This window comes from Malaya genurostris, chromosome 1, assembly GCF_030247185.1.
Source record: "Malaya genurostris strain Urasoe2022 chromosome 1, Malgen_1.1, whole genome shotgun sequence".
NCBI lineage: Eukaryota > Metazoa > Arthropoda > Insecta > Diptera > Culicidae > Malaya > Malaya genurostris.
In genome coordinates, this window is record NC_080570.1 from 111,895,679 (window position 1) to 111,908,524 (window position 12,846).

Sequence of the window (12,846 nt, forward strand, 5' to 3'; positions counted from 1 at the left end):
ATGCCACACAGCTCGCGATTCTATGGCCATTTTGAGGGAAAACTTCGGAGAACAATTCATCTCAAGAAATGGACCGGTAAGTTGGCCACCAAGATCATGCGATTTGACGCCTTTAGACTATTTTTTGTGGGGCTACGTCAAGTCTAAAGTCTACAGAAATAAGCCAGTAACTATTCCAGCTTTGGAAGACAACATTTCCGAAGAAATTCGGGCTATTCCGGCCGAAATGCTCGAAAAAGTTGCCCAAAATTGGACTTTCCGAATGGACCACCTAAGACGCAGCCGCGGTCAACATTTAAATGAAATTATCTTCAAAAAGTAAATGTCATGTACCAATCTAACGTTTAAAATAAAGAACCGATGAGATTTTGCAAATTTTATGCGTTTTATTGTTTAAAAAAGTTCTCAAGCTCTTAAAAAATCACCCTGTACTATGTATTGTGGATGCCACGGCGAAGAAAAACTTATATAAATTGCCTATGAAACAAAAGTATTTATGGAAAAAAAACTAAGTATTGTTTGAGAGCAAATAAATAGGAATCAATTTAATAGTGATGGCTTAGCTTCACTGGAATTCATATAATATGAAGAATATGAAGTTATCGCTCGGCGAAGACCGGTTTTACGACAAATATGCAGAAAATAGATATATTTTCTGTTTATGCCTTCAATTAATCAGTCTTACTGTAACACGGGATTTCGAGCTCCGCAAGGGCAAAGCCCACAAATGTTCCGTTTACGAGTGCCTTTTTAGGCTCCTGCTGTCATTCAATCATCGGCACGGAAATACACTTTGACTTGCGAGCTCCCGTTTTAGTGGCTTTTTACGACATGGAACAGGAAACCTGTGGATCAATTCTTGGTTGTAATTATACCGCCGAATGCCACACGGTTTACTTGTTTGGTGGACTTATACCATCGGGATAGGTGGACCGTAGTGTTATTCTTAGCCATTTGAGAACCGCTACCGGGACTACACGGATCTCTAGGCTATTCAGAAAGAGAAGTTGACATTGAAGATCAATTTCCATTGGTGGCCGAACAGTCGGTAAACATCATCGTATTATTTTACAAACGTAGGATCGAACGCTGTACGTACTTTCAAACGTATTAAACAAAGCGGTTTTTTGTCAATAACAACGATGTCATCATTTTGGAATTGATGAACGTATGGATGACGATTTCACTTGCGATTTGTTCCAACATCAAAATTATATTCTATGTCAGAAATGTTCAAAACCGGCACAGTACAATTAACCTTACTACTTGAGTGAAATAAACGAAAAAATCACTTTAATGTTGATAGCAAATGGGTGAAGTGATAAACTTGGTTTTTCCCCAAATTTCAATATATTTGTCGGTTACATCTTGCCAAAGCCTATATGCAACTGTCAACAGTTAAATACAGCTGACATTTCTGAAAGTAGCTAACACGGGTAACACGAAAGAAGACCATTCTTGATAATTTTAATCCACGCCGGCATGACCTAGCACCGGAAGACGTCACTAGATGCATTAAGACAATAGATAAAACCAGCGATAGATTAAAAAATTGTTCCGTACAGTTTTCGACAAATACCTACACAGATACACCCTTTTCTTTATCTTGCAGGCCATCATCACTGCTGCGATTCCTTCCTCTACTGCCGCAGAGGTAGACGACGAAGCTAACGAGGATTCCTTCGATCCGAATCACACTCCCGTTGTGGCGTTCCGAAAACGACCGGTCTCATTCGTGGCCAACAACAAACCACCGGTGCTGCAACGGGCGCTGTCCTATCAAGCTTCAATCGGTGGTCATTCGCACAAATCCTTCGGATCAACGGCGGCAGATGACCACCTGATACCACCGCCGTCGACGCGAGAGGAAAAGTCCAAATTTACCCGTCGTTATCTAGCAGTAGTGACGGCCATCATCTACACGCTATTTCTGATAGTGTTCGGTTTGATTGTCTTCGTGACGGATGCCGTCGAAAATAACGCACGCTATCCGCTGGCGGAAGTGTTTGGATTATACATGGTTTCGGTTGGTATTGTTTACTTCGTGTTTCTGTACTTTGATGTCAGAATGCACGTGGTGAGGACTCATCGAGCAATCGAAGAATTGGAACGACGACAGCAAGCGTACGAAGAGATGATGAATAAAACTGCGGCGCAATTCAACAACGGACCGCTGGCACTGAATCCCAGCGCTCCGCAGAGGAGCGCCCCACGGGATTGGGAACTGCCGAAGCTGGATCCAATACCGCATAACTATTGTTTTGTGAGTGGTAGACATGGAGAGTTCATATATTTGAAGCTGGGAGCTACCTGGTTCTGTTTCGGACTGTTGATCCATTCGGTTCTGTTGCTTTCCTACCAGGGTATTCTGATGAACAGCACCGACGGCAAATGGGCGGCTTGTGCCTCGAACACCACCATCGCTTTGGAAGTATTGTTCCTTTGTTACTGCCTTTTCTTGGTATTCTTTTTCTGGAAGTATGCCAACGTGGTGATAAACCATTATCGGGGATTGGCACGGTTTGGATTGATGCACGCGATCGGGACGGCACTTGCTTTCTGGATTTACACGATTGTAAGAGAAACTCATCTTGCGATTCGAATAAAAGAATCCTACAAAACTCCTGCTCCAGGAGATCCGACTGCAGTGGGCTTAGCTCTGGTCATATGTCCTGGTCCGGAGGATCTCAATGCAATCCTGACAACGTTTTCACCTTACCTATATCCATTTGTAATAGAATTCAACATTCTGATAGTCGGGCTACTCTACATGATTTATGCTAACATTAATCGTTGTCCGAAGAAACATTCCGTTAAAGGACATGGACACGGCCATGGTAGCTCACATAGTGGTCATGAGGATGGTGACAGTGTTTGTTCGGATGCACAGAACAAGTCAATCGATCACGAAGCGGAGGTGAAAGGAAAAATGATCGTTTATGGCGACTGTCATGCTACCAGTCGCGGTTTATTTGCTGGTTTGATTTTGGTTGTGGCTACCATCGTTGTCATAATTTTATTTCACATTGCTGCCAGAGATGAGTAAGATGATTTTTATCATCAGATATCCATTCGAAGATAATGATTTTTTATGTATTTATTTCCAGCGACTACCGAGATGTAGGCGTTCTTGTTGATTCTATATTCGAGGTGACGGTTCTCGGAATTATGACACTCGCTGCGATTCTGGCCTATTTTCAAACGTCAAAGTTGGACATCAATCAACATCCGATATCCCGCCTGGATGACGTACTGCTGTTTATCGCAATTCCAGCTTTCTTTTCGGAAACATTTTTTAGCATGATACCGGCCTTCGAGAACCAATCGATTCTGAACGGATTCATAATCTTCACTCAGTTGCTTCAAATTCTTATTCAGACACCGTGGATTATCGATGCTTTGCGGAGGTGTTCGAATGCTCCGGAATTGAGAAAAGAAAAACCCGGCAAAGAGTTGGTAACCTTTCTGACGATAGCCAATGTTGCTCTTTGGATTTATTTATCATTTTCCGTTAAAACGGGCGACTTCGGTGATGAGCGGTAAGTTGTTTGAGTTAGTCATAAGCCGTTCAGAAAAAATTTTGCAGAAATGTATTTTGATTCTAATCCCCAGATATGAGTATTACGGAGACGTGCTGTGGTCCATACTTAATCACTTATCGCTGCCGCTTATCATGTTCTACCGGTTTCACGCATCGGTTTGCCTGGTGGATATTTGGCGGCACTCATACGAACCGGGAGAGTTCGCTCACTGACGTCCGCGGGAAGGTAGATTAGGCTTCGAGGAACCTCGAATGATATTAAATTTCTGCTGGTTAGAAGTAAAATACTGGACGAAAGCATAACCGAAAATAGATAACGAACGTTAATCGCGATAGCAAAAGTTAGATCGACTATCTCCGTACCGATATATGTACTGATAAATGCACTAGTATTGACAACAATAATACGTCGGCAAACAACCAACGCATGATAAATCAATATCACACCGGCCATCGGAATCGGTTCGAATGAGTTGATTCAAGAATTACGTCGATCATCGTCGCCGGGCGATTGTGATTTATGTTACAAGATTAGTCGCTGCTATTCAACGTCGCCTATTTTGTTGTATCGCACGAAGAAACGTCATAACTGCTGAAAATTTAAAGTCTGACGCATGTACTGTTGAACTGAAAACTTATTTCGAAATTGAGGTGTTTATCTCTCCTATTCCCTATTTCCATCGAATTGAAATATTTCGATCGAATCGAATCGAATTCGAGAGTGCGAAAACCTAAAAATGAAAACAGTATTAGATTTAATCGGAAATGGTTTCATTGTTTTTCAAAATATTCCCGCAGACAATCAATAGCATTTTACATACGCTTGAAAATTGTTTTATAACATTTTTGTAGTGAATACGACTTACTTCACTATGGGGTGCCTTCTCAAAATTTACCCTCTGAGAGAGTGATAAGTTTTTGATCGTGAATATCTCTTGTTGTATCTAACGAATCAAGATAATTTTTGCTACACGCCATCGGAAATATGATCATAATTTTATGATAAAATATTCAGTTGTGTGACATAATCTCAAACAATTCAAAATTAAACTTTTCTGCAATGTTTGGTAAAAACGAGTATCAAAGAGGATAATTCGGAAGGTGCGTTTGCCTTTCTCGTATTTTTTAAGCTCATAGCTCAGTGATCTGTGAAAGGATTTATATAATCTAAACCAATAGAATCGAAATTTTTCAACTTAAACGTGTATAGCAAAAGCATTGAAGTTTTTCAATAGTACACTATTGAAAAACCTGTCTCATTTGACCCATGTTAACACCAGCCAATCAGAACGCGTTCGAGAAAATGTTCCGGGCAGTGTTTAATATCGTAGTGAGTTCCACAATTTGGTCCTTCTGAAAGGCAGGAATGAATCCCGTACAGCATCCGGATAATTTCTTTCAATGAAATGCAAATCCGAAATGAAATATCGAAATTAAAATTCTATATGCGGCTATTTTTATAGCTGTTAGGACCGCCCATTAGTGAAAAAGCTACAAACGAAATCAGGTAAAAACAAGCCTCTCAACAAAAATTGGATCAGTTTGGATTCTATCGCCACTGCGAGCAGATGTATTTTGTGTCGTTTGCAAAGCTAGTTTTGCATCCGACAAGAGCGATTACGTCACAGCTGTCAGTCATTTGCATTGGTGAAAAAGCAACGGTGGAGAGCATTACACAAAATCAGCCGTTCTAATGGCTCTAAAAGTTTTCTAAAGAACTATTAGGATTTTTTGTTCGCAAATCGAAGGGAAATATCCTCAGTTTATTGCAAATCTAGAACAGTTTGGTTAGATTTGTGCACTTTTCGCTGTGTGAAATTCACAGTAATCGAGATCAAGTGAAGCCTTCTTTGTTTTTGCGAAAAATGTGGAAAAGGGGAATGCTTGCATAATTCATACAATTGATCAACTAATTGATATTCGGAAGTGTTAAGGAACATGTCAGTTGTTTTCGTATTCACGACATCCAGTTATGTCTCTGACATTACCCACCTGCCTTTTTCCACTATTCTTCAGCTACCCCCAAAATATATTTTTTCAGCGCGTCAACAGCTTCTTCAGGAGTATTGAATCGTTGCAGTTTTTTTTCACGAAAGGGAACAAATAGAAGTCGTTAGGTGCCAAACCAGGACTATACGGCGGGTTGTCCATAAAATCGAAGTTTTGGGTGCTCAAATATTCGGTTGTTTGAGCCGATGTGTGATGTGAGAGCTTGCATTATCGTGATTAAAACTGATTTTGCGTCTTGCGTTGGTTTCCTTTATTTCACGAAAAACTTCAGGCAAACAAATGGTGGTATACCAATTTGAGTTAACGGTCGTGGGATCCTCTGAAGCTACGGAAGCGATATGTTTGTTCATACCGAAAAAACTTGTAGTAGGTAATCCCAGAGACATAACCGTGAGATTGATGTAACACATGGATCAATAAGTCTCGAGACTAAAGCAGAGATGGCGCTCGTAGTAAACCAGTAACCACGTCTTTCTAGAGTACTAACCTTTTCTTGAAACGGGTCAACATTTTAAGTCGATCCGACCAGAAACAGCTGAGTTATCGAGGTTGGAGTAAAGTCGTTTTGTAGTTTGTTAAAAAATGGAAAAAAACGAGTTTCGTGTTTTGATAAAACATTGTTTTTTAATGGGTAAAAACACCGTGCAAGCGAATCAATGGATTGAAAAATGTTATCCGGACTCTTGTCCATCAAAAGCAACGATTTGTCGGTGGTTAAACGTGGTCGTACCGACACAAATGACGCGGAACGCTCGGGTAGACCTGTGGAAGCCGTTACACCGGAAAATGTGAGTGAAGTGACAAAAATTATAATGAAAGATCGTAAAGTGAAGCTCCGTGAGATTGCTGAGATGACACAGATATCATATGGAAGTGTATTAGATATCCTTCATGAAAAATTGAGCATGAAAAAGGTTTTTTCCAAGTGGGTGCCGCGATTGCTTTCGATGGAACAAAATCAGCAACGAGTCGATGATTCAGAAAGCAGTTTATCGAAAAAAAAAACGTTGGAACCATTGTATCACCCTAAAAGGTGATTATGTTGATGAATAGAAAAAAAAATTTGCAAAAAAATGTTGTTTCCATTGTTAGTCTCGGGACTTATTGATCCATGTGTTAGGACTGCATTCGAGATATGTATAGATATTACCTGATTTGATACCGTTTGACCGTTTAGGATTCTGTAGTCCAGAAAAATACCATTTGGTTTCGGAAGATTCTAGGAATGAAGATGGCAGTTTAAGTTAGTTTTCTAAATAAGTTCCTTACTTACTTTCTGGGTCCTACTGAGATCGTATACGATCACTTTTGTTGCTTGAATTAAAAGATGGCTTTTTTTTAATCATTTGTTGCTTTTAGCCGTGAACGTGATATAAATATTTTAATAGTAACAAATGACCAAAAAAGTTATCTTTTAATTCTTCTAGGATCCTGAAAAGAACCGTCAGTGGTTTTGGAGTCCTGGAGAGGACTATTTCGTTACGGATAATTACGTTTGTGTTCCAGGAAGCAGGGCGCCAGTCAAACACATTTGTATGTTTAAGCCTTGACCTAGAAGAAATCATTACATAAATATTTTCGCTAAACTGATGATTTTTTCTTTCGATTTGCAAAGAAGTAATCTGCATAATTATTTAGACAACACTTAGAGCCGTTAGAACGACTGATTTAGTATGATGTTCCCCATCGTTGTCCACTTTTCGTTTTCTTTTTCTCCAATACAAACGACCACCAACTTGATGACGCAATCGCTTTTGTTTGAAACGAAACTGGCTTTGCGAACGACCCGCAACACATCTGCTCACAGTGCCGATCGATTCCAAACTGATTTATTACAATATCGATTTCCGTAGAACTTCTGTATTTTTCATTTAGGCGTATAGATTTTGAATCTTCTTCCCTAACTCCCTAGATTCCCTTTGCGTCTGTGTGTTTAAGAACCCTGTTGAGTAGAGTTGATTTTTCTCCTCTCCTCTTCTCTCCCCAGACACCACCGGGAAATTAAGGTCTGAAACCAGTGTGTTTTAGGGTGTTTTAGAGGATTTTCACGCTTCAAATCTGATTTTCTCAGAAACGGTGACGAATATAAAAAAAAACGCAACCGACAATCTCTTAGAAAATTAGTCTGTGAAAACTTCAGGATGATTCATTATCCTTAGTGGTCGGGAAAGTCTTTTTTCTGAAAGAAGAATTGCATAGCTGAAAACGGCAAATTTCAACTTGTTCATTGAATATCTCGCCTTCAAAAGCATGGATCAAAAAATCTATCATGACAATGTCTAGATAATTTAATTTAGATGCGATTAGTGCATAAAAACATAGGTGTTGTCGCGATAAAAATGAAGCGAATGTTATTTTTGTGAAGGTAAGTCGATTTCTATGCACGCGCCATTTTTTTTGCTCTAGTTTCCTGGTAACGAAACGAAAAATGATATAGAAATAAAATCGGCTCAGCAAGGTTGCCAAACAAGCGGTAGCTTTATTGGATTTTATGTGATGTAGTCAAACTTGTAACCGAAAATGTTGAAACTTTCCTGGCCATTCGGCCCATCGAGAGTCATTTTTCACATATGCGAGAGAGCATGGAGAGAAATGTAATACGCAGAGCGAGGCACATGGTTATACACGACCTACTGGCCTCAGCCCTAAAGCGGACGCATTGAAACTGACTGTGTTTCACAGAAAAATATAAGATTTTATTTTTTATCGCGATAACATATATGTTTTTATGTATTAATCGTATCTAAATCTAGATTTCGTCACGGTAGATGTAAGATATAAGCTTTCAAAGTCGAGATATTTGATGATCAAGTAGATTTATGTTATTCCAAGCGTTGCAGTTTTCAGCAGTTCTTCAGTCTAAAGTACGCTATAGACGTAGTTTTTTTTTGCTATTTTCCCGTTTCAAAATAAATTTTCTGGGAAACGGTGATGAATATCGAAAAACCCACCTGACAATCTCGTAGAAATTTAGTTGAGAATATTTTGTGAAATTTTCAGAATTATTCATTGAGTTTACCGCTCGTATTGTATTTTATTCTAACTGAAGAACTGCTGAAAATTGGAACGCTCGGAATTGCATACTTTATCGCGATAAAAATGAAGTCTTCTATTTTTCTGTGAAACAAAGTCAGTTTCAATGCCTCCGCCATTTTATTTGCTTTAGTTTCGTGGTGGTGCCCGGGAAAAGCAGAGGAGAGGAGAGAAATCAAATCTACACAACAAGGTTCCTAAACACACAGTCGCAAAAGGGAATTTAGGGAGCTAGGGAGGAAGATTTAAAATCTATAAGATACCCACTGTCCTCAGGCCTTAAGCACGGATGAGGCGAAGGCGAAACGCGAAGAAATCGAAACTAAATATGTAGTTTTTGTACAAACTAAAAACCCCTGAATATTAAAATTCTGGGGTGGCCACTAGTCGGTGCAAAGAAGTAATCTGCATAATTATTTAGACAACACTTAGAGCCGTTAGAACGACTGATTTAGTATGATGTTCCCCATCGTTGTCCACTTTTCGTTTTCTTTTTCTCCAATACAAACGACCACCAACTTGATGACGCAATCGCTTTTGTTTGAAACGAAACTGGCTTTGCGAACGACCCGCAACACATCTGCTCACAGTGCCGATCGATTCCAAACTGATTTATTACAATATCGATTTCCGTAGAACTTCTGTATTTTTCATTTAGGCGTATAGATTTTGAATCTTCTTCCCTAACTCCCTAGATTCCCTTTGCGTCTGTGTGTTTAAGAACCCTGTTGAGTAGAGTTGATTTTTCTCCTCTCCTCTTCTCTCCCCAGACACCACCGGGAAATTAAGGTCTGAAACCAGTGTGTTTTAGGGTGTTTTAGAGGATTTTCACGCTTCAAATCTGATTTTCTCAGAAACGGTGACGAATATAAAAAAAAACGCAACCGACAATCTCTTAGAAAATTAGTCTGTGAAAACTTCAGGATGATTCATTATCCTTAGTGGTCGGGAAAGTCTTTTTTCTGAAAGAAGAATTGCATAGCTGAAAACGGCAAATTTCAACTTGTTCATTGAATATCTCGCCTTCAAAAGCATGGATCAAAAAATCTATCATGACAATGTCTAGATAATTTAATTTAGATGCGATTAGTGCATAAAAACATAGGTGTTGTCGCGATAAAAATGAAGCGAATGTTATTTTTGTGAAGGTAAGTCGATTTCTATGCACGCGCCATTTTTTTTGCTCCAGTTTCCTGGTAACGTAACGAAAAATGATATAGAAATAAAATCGGCTCAGCAAGGTTGCCAAACAAGCGGTAGCTTTATTGGATTTTATGTGATGTAGTCAAACTTGTAACCGAAAATGTTGAAACTTTCCTGGCCATTCGGCCCATCGAGAGTCATTTTTCACATATGCGAGAGAGCATGGAGAGAAATGTAATACGCAGAGCGAGGCACATGGTTATACACGACTTACTGGCCTCAGCCCTAAAGCGGACGCATTGAAACTGACTGTGTTTCACAGAAAAATATAAGATTTTATTTTTTATCGCGATAACATATATGTTTTTATGTATTAATCGTATCTAAATCTAGATTTCGTCACGGTAGATGTAAGATATAAGCTTTCAAAGTCGAGATATTTGATGATCAAGTAGATTTATGTTATTCCAAGCGTTGCAGTTTTCAGCAGTTCTTCAGTCTAAAGTACGCTATAGACGTAGTTTTTTTTGCTATTTTCCCGTTTCAAAATAAATTTTCTGGGAAACGGTGATGAATATCGAAAAACCCACCTGACAATCTCGTAGAAATTTAGTTGAGAATATTTTGTGAAATTTTCAGAATTATTCATTGAGTTTACCGCTCGTATTGTATTTTATTCTAACTGAAGAACTGCTGAAAATTGGAACGCTCGGAATTGCATACTTTATCGCGATAAAAATGAAGTCTTCTATTTTTCTGTGAAACAAAGTCAGTTTCAATGCCTCCGCCATTTTATTTGCTTTAGTTTCGTGGTGGTGCCCGGGAAAAGCAGAGGAGAGGAGAGAAATCAAATCTACACAACAAGGTTCCTAAACACACAGTCGCAAAAGGGAATTTAGGGAGCTAGGGAGGAAGATTTAAAATCTATAAGATACCCACTGTCCTCAGGCCTTAAGCACGGATGAGGCGAAGGCGAAACGCGAAGAAATCGAAACTAAATATGTAGTTTTTGTACAAACTAAAAACCCCTGAATATTAAAATTCTGGGGTGGCCACTAGTCGGTCGTGACTCGTTTTCGTTCGAGACGTCAGATACGATATGGCATCTAGTGCCATATCCTTAAAGGGTCACATAAATTGTGTGAACTTTGCGTCTGCTTAGCGGTTCAAAGTTCAAATTGAACTGTTAGGCGATGGCGGTTCTATTTGAACTGCTTAAGCACTGATGAGCCGAGGGCGAAACGCGAAGAATTCGATATCTGGTCTGTTTAATGAACAAAACAATTTTCAAACATGGAATTGGTAGAATAACAAATTATATTTAACATGGATCTAATTATATTTCAAAATACTATTCAAAAGATATTACAGACAAAATTTTGTATTCACTTACTGAATATTAAATTTTTTCTGAAATATCTTTTGAATAGTGTTCTGAAATATTGTTAAATCCATGTTAAATATAATTTGTTATTCTACCTATTTCATGTTTGTAAATTGTTTTGTTCATTAAACGGACTAGATATCGTCAGATGGGTACTGGTTTTGAGCTAAGTGCACATAACTAGTTTCACATTTTACGTTTTGCCTTCGGCTTATCAGTGCGTCAGCAGTTTATGTTGAATTGCTAACGCCACCTAACGGGTCAAGAAAAACCGCTGAACAAACGTAAAGTTAATGTTATTTGCAATTGACGAGCTGAAATGTAAAAAGTGAAACTAGCTATGTGTAATTAGCACTTTGGTACCCATGCGGTAACTACGTTCTGTTGACGACCAAAACTTCGTCACTTAGTTTCGTTTTCTGTCGGCACGTTAGTAAAGACATGTCATTTGCAAATAGCATTAACTTTCCGTCTGCTCAGTGGTTTATGTTGAACCGTTAGGTGGCGTTGGCAGTTCAACATAAACTGCTGACGCACTGATGATTTGAAGGCGAAACGTAAAAAGTACACTTTGTTATTTCACTTGTTCGTTTGAAATATTAAGATCAAAGTCCATTTTGATAGCTTGATTGTAGTTTGAAAATGTAATTAAAGAAATCAAAATATATTCAAATAACTTGCTTATTCGATTGCAATTGATGATTTTCCAAGAGAAGCAGTCATTCTTGAATGTTGCTTAGCTTTACTGTTTAGCAGTAACTTTCCCGGCTCTTCGAGATGAATACGAACCTAAATTTGATTTGCCAGTGAAATATAGAAATTCATTATGTTAGTTAAGAACTGTATTGCTTTATGAATTAGATTCGTGCAACATCAGAACATCATACCGATCTAACATTCGTGTAATCACTCCATCTTGTTTAAGCCAGCGTATTACTGAGGGAGGTTGCATCACTAAAAGACTGCAATTCTTTGAATCTAGCTTGTCATTGTCTGAAAAATTTCAAAAAATTGTACACATCTCGACATACTTGCTCAGCCTCACTTGCTATGTTCTTGCATACATATGAAGAACATAACGCAAACGAATGACAAGTACATTTAATTAGAAAAATATTAAGACAGTTACGTCAAAAGAACGTTGCAACTGAATGTTTGTGTAGCGCAATGGCAGTAGTATCCGTGACAGTTAGTGACAATTTTATAAAAATAATGAATGACTAGCGTAACATTCCACTTATATGCTCGAACTATCATGGCCAGAGATTTTTTACCTGTGAGATCAGTTCATTCATTAATTAAAAGACTCCATTTGTTGGTTTTAATTAGGTGAACAAGTTCAACTGTTTGACATATACCAAAAACATCCTCACATTAATTTTCGTGCCACCAAGTCTTATATTCTCAGCTATTTGTGAATCTTGAAATACTATATATCTTTAGCCGATGATGAAAGGTTCGATTTCAGAGAAGAATTTTGAGCTCTAGGTTTTCCTGATCCTAGGGACAAATAAACAAATAAAACTACTGTTCTTTACGTTTCGTCTTAGACTCGTCAGTGCAGAGCAGTTCAAATTGAGCTGCTTATTGCAAACTTAAACAGTTTAACTTGAACCGCTAAGCAGACGTAAAGTTAATGCTATTTGCAAAACACTTATATATTTGGTACCGAAGTACCACGTCTTTCCTGACGTGCCGAATGAAAACGTTGTTTTCGGCTTATTCTGGCCGATGC

The 12,846-nt window shown here is 38.6% G+C and overlaps 1 protein-coding gene across 1 annotated transcript in view; it reads left to right on the top strand.

Moving 5' to 3' along the window:
- LOC131425421 (proton channel OtopLc-like) overlaps positions 1–3,961 on the top strand; it is a 16,626-nt gene extending 12,665 nt beyond the window's left edge. Inside the window, exons 2-4 of the mRNA XM_058587325.1 lie at positions 1,613–3,042; positions 3,108–3,539; positions 3,613–3,961. Of these exons, the coding sequence (XP_058443308.1) occupies positions 1,613–3,042; positions 3,108–3,539; positions 3,613–3,754 (2,004 nt within the window). The 3' untranslated portion in view covers positions 3,755–3,961. The remainder of the gene's footprint in view (positions 1–1,612; positions 3,043–3,107; positions 3,540–3,612) is intronic.
- Positions 3,962–12,846: the final 8,885 nt, after the last annotated feature.